At 43.3% G+C, this 19,461-nt stretch overlaps 1 protein-coding gene across 3 annotated transcripts in view; it reads left to right on the forward strand.

The window, feature by feature from the left end:
- Positions 1–1,015: 1,015 nt before the first annotated feature.
- Positions 1,016–19,461, forward strand: part of KCNJ4 (potassium inwardly rectifying channel subfamily J member 4) — a 46,373-nt gene continuing 27,927 nt past the window's right edge. For 2 of the 3 annotated variants that reach the window (XM_068251424.1, XM_068251425.1), the window contains exon 1: positions 1,016–1,162. In XM_068251424.1, the coding sequence (XP_068107525.1) occupies positions 1,143–1,162 (20 nt within the window). In that variant the 5' untranslated portion in view covers positions 1,016–1,142. Of the gene's footprint in view, positions 1,163–5,523; positions 5,631–19,461 lie in introns of all 3 variants that reach the window. The other variant, XM_068251426.1, reaches the window with a different exon arrangement.

Here is a 19,461-nt window from a genome sequence, read left to right on the forward strand (position 1 = left end):
CAAGCAGGCTAACGCGGCAAAGCCGCTCTAACGCCATAGCATGCTGCACTTTAGATTGACGTGCAGCGTTACAATGTAACGCAACGTGGGCACTGTGAACAGCCGATTGCAGTTACATTGCTGTGCGTTGGGGAGCGTTACAGCTTGCACTAACGTGCGCCTGTAAAGTCCCACTGTGATAGCAGCCTTAATCCACAACATCAGGCATGGAGTCAGACTACCTTCTCTTTTTCCGTTCCAGAGCTATATTGATCCCGGAGTTTTAAATATTAATGACAGAGTTGCTTTAATAATCGCTGAATTAAAACCTAATAGATTTTTTGACATTCAGTTCTTTTCAAATGATACAGAACATCCTGATTCTCTCCCTGCCTTTAAAAAATCCATATCCATATGCAGTAATGTCTATCAAGAATTATTTATGCAACTGGAAGATGAAGAAACAGATAAAAATAACCCTCGTTCTCCACAGCGCACATTACAGCAGATGGTTTTCCGAAGGATTTGGCTTGCGGTTTCTTTTATCTGTTGCTATTTTTCTTTTCTCTTTTCCCAACAGTGAGAGCGTGGATTGTCAACCAGGGGGCGGCGTGAGCTTCTGCTGCAAGCTACTTGTGATACCCTCAGAATCTGCCACAAGGTCCATCAAGTTCTGTGTTGAGCCACCTACAGCGACTCCTTCCAAACTGAACCGTCTGCTTCATAAATTCCATGTTTCCTGGAGTTCCTGCGAGTTTTCTGAGCATCTTGGGTTGCGGTGGTAAAGAGGTTAGGAGGGAAATGATACGATTTTCATCTGTCGATCGATATCTACAATAGAAGCTGATCAGATCTGGATTGAAAGCGCAAGGCAAGGCGTAACCCCACAGAAGCATCAAATAGACTGAAGACCTCCGAAGCTCCCGCTAAGTTTAAAGATCTGGCGGACATCTCATAGGCTGGACTCGACAGGCCCATTGAGGAAAACAACAAATGTCCAAAGATAAAGATCTCGAAAACTGCAAGTCTCCTCAAAAAATGTGCGAAGTTCTTCGACCTATGGCGACGTCTGTAAACGTAACTTAGGAAGTCATGCAATTGGATCTGAGCTGAGGAGTTACCTCCACTACAAAACGATTTTGGACAAAATTATTGGAGCAGCAATGGATACGATTCGTAGCAGGTAAGAATATGTACTTATTCAAAATCCCTTGCCAGATACCAAAGCAATTTTTTTTAAAGGTGAAAAGCAGCAGAATATGTGACGCTACAATCTTAAAACTCTGTGTAAATCACAACTTTTATGTATTAATTTTTGATTGGCTCCTGGTTTGAGAACTGTTTTTTGGTCACCTATCTCTAATTAGAATCTATATTACCTTAAGTTTATGTGATCCGTAAAAGTGGGGCTCATACCTTGTAAAAAGAGGCGGAGACAGGAGGATGTGGGAGGGGCAAAAAGGAGATGGAAGAGGTAAGTTCCTTTCCATTGGCTGCATTTGGAACCTGAGGCCAGATATTACCGATCATGTTCAGTAAGGCCACACTCAAAAAAAGTGAACATGAAGAGGTAAACACAAAATGGGGACACCGAAAGCCCAACATAGTGTAGTAAGTACTACCGCAGTGTAAGATGAATGATAGAAAGTAAGTAAACTGATACTCACAAAGCAGGGTTACCTCCTAGGTAACCACTTTAATAGCAGGTGGGGAGATTAGACCTGTCCCCACTCAGGGTTAAGAAGTCGCTCTCTGTAAATCAGAAGAAAAGGGTACAGCACCCTTCCACCAAAGGTGGACACACCTTCCACCAAGGGCAGACACAATGTAGTATGCAGACTGCAGAGAACAGAGGTGCGAAAAGATTAAAATAAGCTAAAATTGTTAAAAATTGTTCAGGAGGTGCTTGGTGTTATTTTGGCATACTGCTGTCATATACCGTACTCCTCTTTCATTGCCTGATGAAACGGGTTCATGCCTGTGAAACGCATTGCAAACATTGTCTTTTGAAGTATGTCCATACATGTATGTGGATTTTGAATGCTGACAGTGTTGTGTTTGCTTCGGGGAGGTAAGTCCACCACTGCCTCCTGAACAATTTTTTTAACGATTTTAGCTTATTTTAATTTTTCAGCGCCTCTGTTCGTTACATGCTATGAAGGTGGTGAAGATGTTCTTGCGAAGTACTATTTTGAAACTTTTCTAAACAGCCCTCTAGCAGCAGATGGCTCTACTTAGACTGTACAGGTACAAGGATTTTTCCTCAACCTTTCATAAAAAGTCACCATACTGTGCTAAATTGGTGTTTAAAGCAAACTTAAAGCGAAGAAGAGGGAATGATCTGGATCCCACAAAGCCTTTCTGGTCCCTTCTCCATCTCCTCATTCCCCCTCTGTCCCCTTTTAAAAATGTGTGCTTTTTGGAAGTTCTCAGAAGGCTTTTGAAGCCCTCGGGCTCCAGGGGTTTCCAAAGACAGGTGCATCTCTACTGCACACATGTGAGCGTGGACTCATGCATGGTACATGCGCAGTATGGATCCGCTTGTCTTCTGAGGTTCTCCGAGACACGAGTACTTCCGGAATCTGCCCATGGAGGGCCAAAGATGTATTCAACCTGCAGCTCAAATAATTTAACTGGGAAGATAGTACTTGAAGGAGGGGGTAGAGAGAGGACCTGGAAGGCTCACTCTTAACAGATGAGCATTTAAGTTTTTTCTAGGTCACTTCAGGGTCACTTTAAGGCCTCTTACACACATTATGCCCAACTTTTTGAGTTAAAGGATACCCGAAGTGACATGTGACATGATGAGATAGACATGGGCATGTACAGTGCCTAGCACACAAATAACTATGCTGTGTTCCTTTTTTTCTTTCTCTGCCTGAAAGAGTTAAATATCAGGCATGTAAGTGGCTGACTCAATCCTGACTCAGACAGGAAGTGACTACAGTGTGACCCTAACTGATAAGAAATTCCAACTATAAAACGCTTTCCTAGCAGAAAATAGCTTCTGAGAGCAGGAAAGAGATAAAAAGGGACAATAGTTCATAGATTTTAGCTCTGGCATACTTCATTGAATGTGTCACTGAGCAGAAACAATAAAACAGTTAAAAAGTATACCTCTGTTGAGCACGAAAATACTCAAAATAATTCTGATATAACTTTTTTCCTACTTTTTGAAACTTTTTTTAGTTGCAAAGTGCTGAAAAGTTATTTGTAGGGAAGATGAAAAATATTCACCTAGGAGAAAATGCAACAGAAATGGAATAACTAGGAAAATTCCCCACATCAATTCAATGGAACTTGTGGCAGTCTACTTTACAAAATGTGACTTTCAAAACTTTTACTGGAGTTAAGTTCAATAGTGCCCTATGACAACAATTAACTAGTCCCTTTGCAGAAGATACAATAGTTTAGTAACTAATGATTTAACTATTTTTTTTAAAAGAACAAGAGAATAGAAAAGATGAAGTAACCATTTATAGTATGCATACATAAGAAATCAGCGAGGGTTGGAGTATCAGTAGGGCTTCAAATTAATTTTGGTCAAGCAGGAGTTTGTTTAGCCAAATGGACACTGGTCACCCTGCAACGTGTTGGGTTAGCCAATGGGTGGAATAGGTAGTCCCTTCCAATTTGATGTCCAGTAGTAGAACTTGGTTGTATCTTCAGTAAGGTACATACAGGACACTTTAGAGCATACATGTCAAACTCTGGCCCGCGGGCCAAATTTGGCCCTCAGAGCCATTAAATTTGCATCCATCTGAAAATGGCGCCTGTGAATAATGGCGCACAGTGTTGCCGCTAATCCGTTTGCCGCTTATCGCTATTTAACGTTAAAGCCTTATTGTTATTTAGCGTTAAAGCCTTATTGTTATTTAGCGTTAAAGCCTTATTGTTATTTAGCGTTAACACACAGAACCCTCTCTGTACCTATCCCTAACCCCTAAACCCCCCGGTGGTGCCTAACCCTAACCCCCCCTGGTGGTGCCTAACCCTAACCACCCCCCTGGTGGTGCCTAACCCTAACCACCCCCCTGGTGGTGCCTAAGCCTAACCACCCCCATGGTGGTGCCTAACCCTAACCACCCCCCTGGTGGTGCCTAACCCTAACCACCCCCCTGGTGGTGCCTAACCCTAACCACCCCCCTGGTGGTGCCTAACCCTAACCTTGACAGTGTTACATTAAATCCATTCATCATTTTGCAGTTAAATAACTTCTGCAGTTTGGCTTATGTAGGGCGCTATTGATAAATAACGTTAGTGTGTGCCACTATTGATAAATAACGTTAGTGTGTGCCACTATTGATAAATAACGTTAGTGTGTGCCACTATTGATAAATAACGTTAGTGTGTGCCACTATTGATAAATAACGTTAGTGTGTGCCGTTTTTCTTCTTTTTTCCCTGGGCGCCATTATTATGCAGTACTAACGATAAATAGCGATAAGCGTATCTTTTTAATGCGGCGCCATTTCTATGCATAGGCACTGTGCGCCATTATTCACTGATCCCATTAAATTTGGCCCTCAAGTGGTTTCCCCACTTTGCATTATATTTGGCCCTCTCTAGACGAGAGAAGCTATATTGGAGGTGAAGCCCTAGAACACCAGGGAAACCATATAGGGGTGGTAGGGGGAAAGCACTCAATTCTAGGGAACTGTATAAAGGCAGCTGGAGGTCTCTAGACACCAGGGAACTTTATAGGGGAGGGATGACCTCTAGACACCAGAGAACTTTATAAGGGAGGAAGGTGGCCAGTAGACATTGAGGTTGGCCCGCAACTAGGCCCCGGTGTACAATTCTGGCCCACGACTAGGTCCCAGTGTACAATATCGGCCCACACTGTACTTGAGTTTGACACCCCTGCTCTAGAGGCAGTTTATTACATTGTCTTTGCAGTACTGGATGGCTCCTAATCGAACCCAATCTTGGTTTAAGTCAGATGCCCACTCTTAACCCAACTGATTTCACCTCTGGACATGACGATGTAAGTGGTCAGGTTGGGAGCAGGCATCTGATTTAAACCAACATTCTGCCATTGTGTGTGGAATGCGCCAATATCTACCAGGTCTTAATTGGTTTAGGATCCATGCATGTAAGTACTAGTCTTCTTGTGGTCCTGGGTTCGATCAAGAGCCATCCAGTGCTGCAGGGTTGTGCAAAATTGTATCTGACTTGATTGGAAACAAGGTTCTGTTGACAGCTGGACACTGAATGGATACATTCAGAGATTGACAGCTGGACACTGAATGGATACATTCAGAGATTGTTCTTGATCCCTACAACAGAGTGGTAAAAACATATAGGCCCCCTCGCTACACTTGCATATAAGGTTTGTTAAATTGGCCCAATAATGGTAATCATGTGCACATGGTCAACAAATATGTGTTTTTGTCCATCTAATTTGCAAAAATGTAATGAATGAAGTGAATAAGCTAAAGAGAAAGTTCTGGCATTGCCACAAAATTAGACTTGTACGGGAAAAAAAAAATCTCGCCAAGAAGGCTCTCACTGGTCCCTAGTCCTCTTTTTCTATATTTTGCAGATCTCGTCTCTCCCAGTGCCACTTTTACAATGGTGAAATTCATCCAGACACGTCTTTCATGTTGGCCATCATGTCCTGTGTCTTCCAGTAATAGTCATTATGGGAAGGTAAGCAGAGTAGCTTTGATTGACAGGACTGTCACCCATGTATCTTGCCATGACCGGACGTGATGGACCCAATGCCCTGAAGATGTTTGGAAGCTCACCAAAAACGAAACAATACAACACAAGTGGGTATCGTAAATTTTCATTATCACCTGGAGGTTATGGTATATCGATGACATTTATTCACGGTCATCCTTGATCCCTGAGGGTCATGATGTTGAGAAAATCAGCTCATTGTATCCTTTATTTCTCTTACAGATTGTGCCAGAAGGGACTAAAGTGTGAAATGTAAAAGATTGAAGCTTGCATTGTTATAATGTTCCTGAACTTGAAGGGTAACAATGCACGACCAAAAAAACCCTCTTCATCCTGTTCCAGCTGTGTCTTCAAAGGCCAAGCCATGTTTATTTCTGGAAAGGGGTTAGAAAATGTGGGGCTCAGCATGCAGACACCTTAGACGTGCACATTGTCATGAATAATTTTTCACACAATACTATAACTAAGGCCAGTTGTATTCATGATCATTTGAATAGTTGTTTGTCTGTCTTCCGGGATTAAGCACCCCACTTTCTTCACTTGGCCACATCGTCCGTCATTGATGGTCTTCCAGGTCCCGACTTGTCTGTGAGGGACATGTGACCACTTTGGAAATTCCTTTTCCACCTCACAATAGTGTCATAAGATGGGCAATTGTTTCCATAAACTGCCACCATCTCATCATGAATTTGCCGGGCACTATTACCCTTCAAATGCAAGAAATGTATCCTGTCGCGAGTCTCATCTTTTCCATCTCACAATTTAGTCCCTTATGGCGCAATCTGTAAAAGAAATAAAGAATAAAATGAGCTGATTTTATCAACATCATGCACCTAGGGACCAGTGATGGCACTGAGACAATTTCATCAATATACCATAGTATTTTCCGGGTGATAATGAACACTTTACGATACCCCCTCGTAGTGTAGGTGCAAGAAGACCAATGCAAAGTAAAGAAGAGGAGGACTAGGTACCAGCAGGATTCTAACTGAGGGGGTGTATATTGTATATGGTTTTGGAGTTGCTCTCCTCAAATATATTGTGTTTTCTTTGTAAACCTTTTGTAACACTAAATTCTGTCCTAGTAGATCATTCTGTTCTACAGATAGAGAGGAGGGAGGACAGGCATAAGTTTTCCTGTTGCACCAGACGGAGGCTAGGGATAGGCATAACTATGGGGTTTGTTTTGGAGGAGAAGCTAGGGATAGGCTTGACTATGGGGTTTGTGTTGGAGGAGAAGCTAGCCTAGGGTAAGGCATGACTGGGGGTTTGTGTTGGAGGAGAAGCTAGCCTAAGTATAGGCATGAGTATCGAGTTTCTGTCGGAGGAGATGGTAGGGTTAGGCTTCATGAAGGTGTTTCTGTTGGGGAGGTTAGGGTAAGGCATCGGGCTTATGTTGGGGGATGACGGCGAGAAATCAGGAAGGTGTTTACTTTGGGGGCGAGGCTAGGGACGAATATGAAAAAAGGGCGCTCAGAAATGGCCAAAGGGTATAATATCAGCAAATTTATCAATATTCTACTCTTACAGTGCAAATGACGATATTAAAATATTGGTGATAGATACTGCACACCAAATTGTATGTTGCAAAAAGTATTTATATTAAATATACATATGTATATTTAATATAAATACTTTTTGCAACATACAATTTGGTGTGCAGGTGTACTTGATTTTTAACCTTAACCTTCCCCCACGACAAACCTTAACTACTTAGCCTTTTGGACGTAGCTGCTACGTCCAAAAGGCTGCCACCGCACTGCTGCGCACTCTCGTGGCCAATCGGGCCCCCCGCATGCTCCCGTGCCACCGCCCGTTAGCCCGGAGATCAATGAATGGGAACACAGTTCCCCTTCATTGATCTAAGTCCCCGTTAGAAAGCCCAACGGCTTCTATTAGAAGCCGCGATCTTTCTAAAGGAAGAAAAAGATTCACGTCCTGCCTTCACTTCCTGTAAGCGAGAGCGCTTGCTTACAGGAAGAAAAAAAATTGTGGCCAAATACTAAAACTACATCTACATGTATTGTTTTTAATAAAACCACAAACAATTACATTTAAAATTAACTGTTTACCTCCCACACTACAAAAAAATACACAAATAATATTTGTAATAAAAAACAAAACAATTACAATTAAAAAACAAAACATAAATAGTTACCTAAGGGTCTGAACTTTTATACTATGCATGTCAAGAGGGTATATTAATAATATGTTTTACATTTAGGCTTGTAAATAGTGATGGACGCAAAACTGAAAAAATGCACCTTTATTTCCACAAAAAATATTGTCGCCATACATTGTGATAGGGACATAATTTAAATGGCGTAATAACCGGGACAAATGGGCAAATAATATACACGGGTTTTAATTATGGTAGCATATATTATTTTAAAGCTACACTGGCCGAAAATTGAGAAATAATGAATTTCTATTTTTTCTTAACATTCCCGTTAAAATGCATTTAGAAAAAAATAATTCTTAGCAAAATGTACCACCCAAAGAAAGCCTAATTGGTGGTGGAAAAAAAAAAACAAGATATAGATCAATTCATTGCGATAAGTAGTGATAAAGTTATTGATGAATGGGAGGTGAAAATTGCTCAGATGCATAAGGTGAAAAACGATTGAAGGCTGAACTGGTAAACCACCCCCCACAGCTAATCTTAACCACCACCACCCCCTTCCCTCCCATGGCTATGAGCCAATCACAGTGACCAGGAAGTGAAAGATGAAAAAACAGGCTCTGGTCCTTAAAGGGACCAGAGACTTCGGTCCGGAATGAGTTAATCACAGTGTAAGACTTTGTACTCCAGTTGGTAATACCCAGACAGAAGGTGGGTGGTCAGGATTAAAAGGTGGATCACGTTACAACAGCTATTTTTTGTCCAATCATTGAGCAAATAAATCTAATGTTTCAAGACCAGGCGTGTCCCTTCATCAAGGTAACAAGTTAAACAATCATGAAATAATAAACAAAGCAGTACTAGCAACTCTCAGTACCAGATATGTCACTAGAAATTCCCGGGCCGCCTAGCAAAATTTTGGACAAACCCTAGTCAGCCACTAGTATTAGGCTGCCCTCTTGTCCCTCTCCCCTCCCCCATTATATCTACGTAGCCTTTGGGCCCTCCAGATTGAAGCAGGTAATCAGCGGCCACCTGGTATAGACCGCAAAGCTAATTGTCACTATGCCTCATTCAAACATCAATCTGAATGAATGTTTGCCTCCTTGCTCTGAAACCAAAAATCGATTCTGTGTCGAATTGAGCGAAGTCATGTGAACATTCGCCAATTCCTTTATGATCGACCAATATTTTCCATCCTGCCCAATCGAGTACATGAATAATTTCCAGCAGGTATCTGGCAACTTCAATCGATCGAGCAGAATGGAACATAACCAGTTCTCTGCCAGCCCGATAAAATGGTGCATCAATCAGGAACATTGAATAGTGTATGGGCAACTGTATACACATGCATTTAAAGCAGGATTGTCAGCCATAAAATCAAATTCCATTTACCCACTGCTCTGTGTTTATTATGTAGTCTACATGCAGTCTACATTGCAAGCATTCCAATATAATCATAAATGTTTCTGCTGTAATAAATCTTATCTCAGTCAGCCTGGCTCCTTTCTGGTACATTGCAGAGGAGAGAGAAGCTTGCCATACACCTCACCCCTCTGCAGAAACTGCTGAAATACAATCTATGCTGTGCTCACATGTGTTTACAAAGCAAGTTACAGTAAATATGACAGTGCACTTTCTAGGAGAAAAAAAAGAGTAAGGGAGGAAATGACATCAGGATTGGCTTCAGATAGAGGCAGTAAAGATGGAAAACGCCTGTAACAGTTTTCTCTTTATTTACTATATAAAATTCACTGAAATCAAAATGTGGACAGTACAATACACATGTTATGTAAGTAAAACAAGTATTTATCTACTTATATATGCCTGTATATTCTGGCGTATAAGACGACTGGACGTATAAGAAGACCCCCAACTTTTCCAGTTAAAATATACATTTTGGGATATCCTCGCCCTATAAGACTACCCCTCTTGACTCTTGGACATTTGTATTCTGTACTGTATGTACTGGTGCTATACTGTATAAACAGGTACAGGTGCTGTACTGTATGTACCGGTGCTATACTGTATAAACAGGTACAGGTGCTGTACTGTATGTACCGGTGCTATACTGTATAAACAGGTACAGGTGCTGTACTGTATGTACTGGTGCTATACTGTATAAACAGGTACAGGTGCTGTACTGTATGTACCGGTGCTATACTGTATAAACAGGTACAGGTGCTGTACTGTATGTACCGGTGCTATACTGTATAAACAGGTACAGGTGCTGTACTGTATGTACTGGTGCTATACTGTATAAACAGGTACAGGTGCTGTACTGTATGTACCGGTGCTATACTGTATAAACAGGTACAGGTGCTGTACTGTATGTACCGGTGCTATACTGTATAAACAGGTACAGGTGCTGTACTGTATGTTCCGGTGCTAAACTGTATAAACAGGTACAGGTGCTGTACTGTATGTTCCGGTGCTATACTGTATAAACAGGTACAGGTGCTGTACTGTATGTACTGGTGCTATACTGTATAAACAGGTACAGGTGCTGTACTGTATGTACCGGTGCTATACTGTATAAACAGGTACAGGTGCTGTACTGTATGTACTGGTGCTTTACTGTATAAACAGGTACAGGTGCTGTACTGTATGTACCGGTGCTATACTGTATAAACAGGTACAGGTGCTGTACTGTATGTACCGGTGCTATACTGTATAAACAGGTACAGGTGCTGTACTGTATGTACTGGTGCTATACTGTATAAACAGGTACAGGTGCTGTACTGTATGTACCGGTGCTATACTGTATAAACAGGTACAGGTGCTGTACTGTATGTTCCGGTGCTATACTGTATAAACAGGTACAGGTGCTGTACTGTATGTACTGGTGCTATACTGTATAAACAGGTACAGGTGCTGTACTGTATGTACCGGTGCTATACTGTATAAACAGGTACAGGTGCTGTACTGTATGTACTGGTGCTATACTGTATAAACAGGTACAGGTGCTGTACTGTATGTACTGGTGTTATACTGTATAAACAGGTACAGGTGCTGTACTGTATGTACTGGTGCTATACTGTATAAACAGGTACAGGTGCTGTACTTTATGTACTGGTGCTATACTGTATGAACAGGTACAGGTGCTGTACTGTATGTACTGGTGCTATACTGTATAAACAGGTACAGGTGCTGTACTGTATGTACTGGTGCTATACTGTATAAACAGGTACAGGTGCTGTACTGTATGTACCGGTGCTATACTGTATAAACAGGTACAGGTGCTGTACTGTATGTACCGGTGCTATACTGTATAAACAGGTACAGGTGCTGTACTGTATGTACTGGTGCTATACTGTATAAACAGGTACAGGTGCTGTACTGTATGTACCGGTGCTATACTGTATAAACAGGTACAGGTGCTGTACTGTATGTACTGGTGCTATACTGTATAAACAAGTACAGGTGCTGTACTGTATGTACCGGTGCTATACTATATAAACAGGTACAGGTGCTGTACTGTATGTACCGGTGCTATACTGTATAAACAGGTACAGGTGCTGTACTGTATGTACTGGTGCTATACTGTATAAACAAGTACAGGTGCTGTACTGTATGTACCGGTGCTATACTGTATAAACAGGTACAGGTGCTGTACTGTATGTACTGGTGCTATACTGTATAAACAAGTACAGGTGCTGTACTGTATGTACCGGTGCTATACTATATAAACAGGTACAGGTGCTGTACTGTATGTACCGGTGCTATACTGTATAAACAGATACAGGTGCTGTACTGTATGTACTGGTGCTATACTGTATAAACAGGTGCAGATACCGGTGCCGTACTGTATGTGGTACCCTGTATACAATAACCAACCAATCACGGCAAGCGATGTACCTTACTTGTGATTGGCTGATTGTTGTATACAATGCCTTCCCAGTGAGGTGCCCCCTCCCCTCGTCATCGGGACTGCGCTAAGTCACTTCTTTCCAGGAATCCTGGTGAGTGGATCTTCTTCTACCATACTTGTACACAGGGCCGGATTTACCATAAGGCACTGTAGGCACGTGCCTAAAGGCGCCTCATGATGGAAAGACGACTCCCTCCCCTCCCCAAGAGCCTCCCTCCTTCCCTATACAGAGTCCTGATGAGAGTGTAAGTAAGATGTTATTCACCCAGCTCTCTGCATTCCACTGATGAGATCTCAGTCGGGGGGCGCCTCTAACTAACTTAATACTGAGGTTCCTCTAGCTACCTAATACTTGGGGGCACCTCAAGTTACCTAATATTGAAGGTATTTCTGGCTACCTAATACTTAGAGGCACCTGTAGCTACCTATGCTGGGCAGTAACCAGTAAGTAAAGGAAAAGTGACAGCTGCGGCAGCCAGCACACTTGTGGTGCAGTTTGGTGGGGTTTGTAGGTGCACAGTGGGCGGAGTCTAAGGTGCCAGGACATCTGTGCCCATAGGCTCCTGTGATGTAAATCCAGGCCTACTTGTACAACACCGCCCTTGCTGCTTTCATACTGTGGCCACATATGGCGAGGATGCGGCCGCTGACATTTTTGAGAGCCCCCACCGTAAACGGCAACCTCAGATTCTCCAGTCTGGCTCGGAAGTTTCAGCAACCGCCCTATAAGACCACACCCAGCGTATAAGACAACCCCCCACTCTTGAAAAGATTTTCCTGGGTTAAAAAGTAGTCTTATACGCCAGAATATACTGTATATGTGTTTTTTTCCCCCATGGCATAGTATGGTTGTCCCTGCTGCTTTAAAGGGTCACTTAAGGCAAAAAAAAATGAGTTTTACTCACCTGGGGCTTCTACCAGCCCCCTGCAGCTGTCCGGTGCCCACGCAGTCTTGCTCCGATCCTCCTGTCCCCGCCGGCAGCTACACCAGTTTCGGCAACAGGCCTGGGAAAGCGAGTGATTCTTCGCGTTCCTGGCCGCAATAGCGCCCTCTATACTGCTATTGCGTCCAGGAATGTGAAGAATCACTCGCAATTCCCAGGCCTATCGGCCTGTTGCATAAACCGGAAGTGGCTGCCAGTGGGGCCAGGAGGATCTGAGCGAGACGGCGTGGGCACCGGACAGCTGCAGGGGGCTGCTAGAAGCCCCAGGTGAGTAAAACTCATTTTTTTTAAGTCTTAAGTGTCTCTTTAACAGTTTCACAATTTTTCACACTAGTGGTCCTTTAAATAAAGAGCAGATCTTTATTCTCAATAAGGAGAGCTAACAGGGAACCCCCACTCTTATGCAAGAATCAGACACAGTGAGAGCTGTCAGAGGGAACACAAGAGTGGTTCCTTTCATCTGCCTCCCCTGAGAAATGCTGACAGCTCTGACTGCAGAGAACTGCACAATCTCAGGGATAACGCAGGGGAACGAGGCACCACCTCCTACGGATTGTCAGAGCGATGACAGTCAGGTAGGGCTGGACTTTGAGACAGGAACAGCTTCAAACAAGCCAGGCTTAGAAGCTGGAAGATCAATGTCAGACCAGCCAGGGTCACAAGCCATAGTCAACATGGTACAAAGTCAGGACCAGAAGCCAGGAGATCAATACAGGTCAAGTCAGGAGCAGAGAAGGATTCCACCAGGCAACCTAGGCCGGCCCCTGGGACCTGGTGGCTGTCAAGGCGCCCACCTGCCACATTCTTTGAACCCCTCTCCATTTCAGCTTATCAAAAGGACCACAAGTTGCCCCAAATCTACTGCCTCGCCTAAAGCCCCATGACATCTTAAAGTGGTCTGAAAGCCAGCATTACTACTTTGCTCTAAAAGATTCCTCACAGCTTCTATCCTAGAAATTTATTTTTGCAGAACATCACTGAAATGGTTAAACAGAGCACTTTGTCCTGCTATTCAGCTTCAAATCCACATCCAAACTGGAGATAACAGTATCTTTGTTTACATTCCAATGTTGTTACAATGTGAGTAAACACAGTGTAACAAGTGGAAAGGAGCTCTCTGCACTTCAAGCACACAAACACAGTTCAGAAAAGCTCATTAGAAGATTTTAATATATAATAAAAAGCAGCTGGAATAAAATGCAATGGCAGCTTTCAGGGTAAGATAAACTACACTTTGGAAACTTGTAATTTGTAAACAGACAATATTACTTATGCACAAAAGCAAATATGATAACTGTATGAGTAATATAAAGTAGGAAAACACATTTTTATTGAATGGAAAGTCGGAGTTTCAGACCACTTTAATCCATCTCTGGTCAGGAGTTGCATGGGAGCCAGGAGGAGCTGCATGACAATAGCCACCCAGCCCTACCCTGTTTCCTTAACCTCCTGGTGACCGCCTAACGCCGATTGGCGTAAAGTCCTGGGGCCAGCTAATGCAGGAGACCGCGCGCAGGCTGCGCGCGCATCTCCTGCCTTCAGTCTCCGAGCGGCTATTGCCACTAGGGAGACTGTTAGACGGCGTGATCGCCATCTATTTACATGTGCAGCGCTGCGATCAGCAGCAGCGCTGCACTGGGGACAGCCGTGTGACACGGCTGTCCCCTGGGACACTGGAGAGCGATCGGCTCTCATAGGCAGAAGCCTATGACAGCCGATCGCCATAATTGGCTGGCTGTTAGATGCCGTCTAATTACCCTGTAGAGCGCTGCGATCTCAGGCAGCGCTGTACTGGGGACAGCCATGTGACACGACTGTCCCCTCCAGAGGCAGGGAAGTGATCGGCTGGCGGGGGGAGGGAGGGATGGCTGAGGATAAAATATGAAAAAAAAATAGAGAGATGTATTAATAAAATAATCAAACAAATATTTACACACACACACACAAAAACAAACATTGGGGGAGCGATCAGACCCCACCAACAGAGAGCTCTGTTGGTGGGGAGAAAAGGGCCCTTAAAGCTGCAGTGGCCCAATTTGAGGAAATTGGCCTGGCATTTAGGGGTGTTTAACACTGCGGTCCTCAAGAGGTGAAAAGCAGTGTCGGACTGGAAGGTGGAAAAACTGAGGAAATCCAGCTGTTGGCCAAGCTGCAGTAACCCTATTTTACCACTCCCAATAGAAACCCGTAGTAAGTCTTCACTGCGAGCAGCAACACCTGATTACTGCTGCTTGGCCAGCAAGTGGATTTCCTCAGCTTTTCCATCTCCCAGTCGAATACCGCGGGTAAAACAAGGGGACCTGTAAGCAGGGATGGTCGTAGTCAGCCAACTTCGCTACGCTGGAACTACGCGTAGTTTTACACAATTACGCTTCGCCAAACTATGGCTTAGAAATCAAATATTCGCTTCGTATGTTTTAAAATACCCAATTACACGTAGTGTGAAGCGTACAGGAACTCTTCTATGCGTACATTGACCTTTCCAATCCGTACATTTGTAAGCATACAATCGCACGCGGAAAATTAGACGCGAGTAACGCATTAGTAGTTCACTACGCAATACACATGTTAACTACGCATAGTGGGCGTAAGCTACGCGTAGCGGTACTTCGCTACGTGTAAATTCGTAAGCGTAGTTTTGTACCTTCACCAAACAGTACACTCAAGAAGATAATGTGAAAGTAAAATGGCACGTAAAAACATTTTTTAGATAAATAAAAAAAAATACACATGCTATTAAAATTAACCTCTTACCTCCCACACTCTCCCATAGTTACCCACATAAAACATTTGCGTAAAAAAACAAACAGACATAAATAGTTACCTTAGGGACTGTTTTTTTACTAATGTATGTCAAGAGGGTATATTACTGTTATTTTTGCCTAAATGGGCTTGTAATTAGTGATGGATGCAAAACTGAAAAAATACACCTTTATTTCCAAATAAAATATTGGCGTCATACATTGTACTAGGGAAATATTTTAAATGTTGCAATAATCGGGACAAATGGGCAAATAAAATGTGTGGCTTTCATCCACAGTAGCACGTTTTATTTTAACCACTTAACGACCAGCCAACGCCGATAGGCAGCGGCTGGTCGCAGTGATGTTTCCATGGAAACGGCCACTCGTTTCCTGTCAGTTCACGGAGGGAGTCTCCGTGATCAGCCTGCGAGCCTCCGATCGCGGCTCGCAGGCGAAATGTAAACACCCGGGGAAGAAATCCCCAGTGTTTACATCGTACGGCGCTGCTGTCACAGGAGGAGATCGGCTGTCACAGGTAAAGGAGATCGGCGAGGGAAGGAGAGGGAGGGGGAATAGCGCTGCGGAGGGGGGCTTTGAGGAGTCCCCCCCCCTCCCCGCTACACACAGATAGCTGGCGGCGATCAGACCCCCCCAGCAGGACATCCCCCTAGTGGGGAAAAAAGGGGGAAAAGTCTGATTGCCCTGCCTGCCACACGATCTGTGCTGGGGGTTGAAGAGCCCACCCAGCACAGATCATATAACATTCCTGCGGTCCTTAAAGGGATACTGTAGGGGGGGCAGGGGAAAATGAGTTGAACTTACCCGGGGCTTCTAACGGTCCCCCGCAGACATCCTGTGTTGGCGCAGCCACTCACCGATGCTCTGGCCCCGCCTGCGATTCACTTCTGGAATTTCAGACTTTAAAGTCTGAAAACCACTTCGCCTGCGTTGCCGTGTCCTCGATCCCGCTGATGTCATCAAGAGCGCACAGCGCAGGCCCAGTATGGTCTGTGTCTGCACAGTACACTCCTGGTGACATCAGCGGGAGCGAGGACACGGGCGTGCAGGCGCAGTGGTTTTCTGACTTTAAAGTCAGAAATTCCAGAAGTGAACCGGAGGCGGGGCCAGAGCATCGGTGAGTGGCTGCGCCAACACAGGATGTCTGCGGGGGACCATTAGAAGCCCCGGGTAAGTTCAGCTCATTTTCCCCTGACCCCCCTACAGTATCCCTTTAAGTGGTTAAGACTATAATGGCTCAAAACTGAGAAATAACGATATAAAAAAATAAATAAATAAATTATTTTTACTCCTGATAAAATGCGTTTATGGTAAAATAATTCTTAGCAAAATGTACCACCCTGAGAAAGCCTAATTGGTGGTGAAAACAAAACAAGAAATAGATCATTTCATTGTAATAAGTAGTGATAAAGTTATTGGCGAATGAATGGGAGGAGCGCTGTAAGGTGAAAATTGCGCTGGTCCAGCAGGGGGAAAAAACCCTCAGTAGTGAACTGTGTAACTCATGGCTACCAGGGTACAATGCTTTACTACGGAGTAACGCTGCATTTACCATAACAGTACAAGGTATTATCAAGTCCTTGGATTTATCTTGTCTAATTCCTTTTTAGGCAGACCATACACACATTGATTTTTCCATTAGATTCCCAGCAGATTCCAAATTGCCGGAAATCTATTGCAAAACACGGCAGATTGAAAGTATTGAAATTATCATTTAGCCCGGAAGCAAAATCTTGATTGGGGGTAGGACATAAATAGCGCTAGATTGATGCCCCATAACATTCCACTATATCAGGCAGTTCACTCAATTTTCAATAGACTTTATGCTGAAATCTATATAAAATTGATGGGCTGTGTGTGGTAGAGATCAATCCCTCGCAGATCAGATTCAGATCAGGGAGGGGAGAGATTGATTGTCATGCCACGTTGGGTGGCTGGTGGCAAGTGTATATGGCCAACTTAAGCCAACCTTTCTGGGACCTCGAATAAACGAAGTTTATATATATTTTTTGGGCATTTCTTTATGTACTTTGGACAGCGCATAGTATTAGTGACTGAATGGTGAAATATATTAGAAAAAAAAAAGGTCTAATGGAAACTGTATCATTATTTTCCTTTGACAAAAACGCAGGACTCATGGTGGCCATACATGGTACAATTTTTTTTATACAATCTTACCATGTCTATGTAGTATAAGGGTAAATTAAGTGAATATACTGAAAGGATAATTTAGGCAGTTTCCTTATATTGCATAGAAATGGTAAGATTGTATGAAAAAATTGTACCATGTATGGCCACCATAAGACTATGTACTCTTTTAAGCGCTGCACAGGATATCACTCAATGCTATATAAATACATAATAATAATAATAATATGGTAGGACATTAGACTATGGCTATGGTAGGACTATGGTAGAATTGGATTGTGAGCTCCTCTGAGGACAGTCAGTGACATGACTATGCACTCTGTTAAGTCCTGCAGAAGATGTCAGTCCTGGATACATTATAATAATACTAGCTGATTGCCCGGCGTTGCTCGGGTATGTATTTAGCTGGTGTCAGCTCCACCCACTTTTTCTAACCCTAACACACATTACTCAATGACCAAGTTTGTGAGCTTTGTGGTCTTTGGCATCAATAATTTGCATTGAGATTAAAAAATCTGATGGGCTGTTTGTGGCCCCACCCCCTTTTCTGAATTTGAACCCCAGTCACCCAACGACCAACTGTACCAGGTTTGAGGCCTGTGCCATTAACAGTGCAAGAATGGTAGCAATTAAATATTCCCTTTAAAAGCAATAGGTGAAGTTTTATTCACTTTTGTAGGCTCCACCCACTTTTCTGAATATTAATCCCATTCACTGATTGACCAACTGTGCAAAGTTTAAGAACCCTGCCATTAACAGTGTAAGAATGGCTACAGTTTACATTTTCTAAGTGAAATTTGTATTTGTCTCCACCCACTGATAACCCAGCGTTGCCCGTGTATGTGTTTGACTGGTGTTGGCTCCGCCCACTTTTTCTAACCCTAACGCACAAACACTCAATGACCAAGTGTGTGAGCTTTGGGGTCTTTAGCATCAATAATTTGTATATTCCCATAGAAATTAAACAACTCAGATTGGCTGTTTGTGGTTGCGCCCCTCTCCAGCATTTGAACTCCAGTCACTCAATGACCAACTGTAACAGGTTTGAGGCATCTGCTATTACCAGTGTAAAAATGGCAGCAATTTAAATATTCCCCTTGAAAATCAGCAGGTGAATTTTGATTGGCTATTATAGGCTCCACCCACTTCCCTGAATATTAATCTCAGTCACCCAGTGACCATCTGGGCAAAGTTTGGGAACCCTGCCATAAACAGTGTAAGAAGAAATTTGTTTTTGGCTCCGCCCACTTTTTGTAATCTGGACACACAGTCACTCAATTACCAAGTTTGTGAGCTTTGGGGTCCTTGGCATCAATAATTTGTATTTTCCCAAGGAATGAAAAGGCTTGTGGCTCTGTCCCCTTTTCTGAATTTGAACCCCAATGATTAACTGTACCAGGTTTGAGGCTTGTTCCATTAAAAGTGCAAGAATGGCAGCAATTTTAATATGGCCCTTAAAAATCAACAGGTGATTTTGATTGGCTTTTTTAGGCTCCACTCACTTTTCTGAATATGAATCCCAGTCACCCAGTAACCAGCTGTGCAGAGTTTGAGAACCCTGCCATTAACAGTGAAGAAGGGCTGCAGTTTACAATTTCCCAGAAAAATCTGTTTTTAACTCCACCCACTTTTTGTAACCTGGACACACAGTCACTACTCAATGACCAAGTTTGTGAGCTTTTGGGTTCTTGGCATCAAAATTGTGTGAATGGAAGCAGTTTATCCAGAAAAGCAAATCTGATTGGCTGTATGTGGCTCCGCCCCTTTAGTGAATTTGAGCCCCAGTCACTTGATGACCGACTGTAGCAGGTTTGAGGCCTCTGCCATTAACAGTGTAAGAATAGCTGCAATTTATATTTTCCCATGCTCTGCCCACTATTTCTAACATTGACATACAGTCACTCAATGACCAAGTTTATGAGCTTTGCGGTCCTTGGCATCAATAAGTTGC

The sequence above is a fragment of the Hyperolius riggenbachi genome, chromosome 9 (assembly GCF_040937935.1).
Source record: "Hyperolius riggenbachi isolate aHypRig1 chromosome 9, aHypRig1.pri, whole genome shotgun sequence".
Taxonomy (NCBI): Eukaryota; Metazoa; Chordata; class Amphibia; order Anura; family Hyperoliidae; genus Hyperolius; species Hyperolius riggenbachi.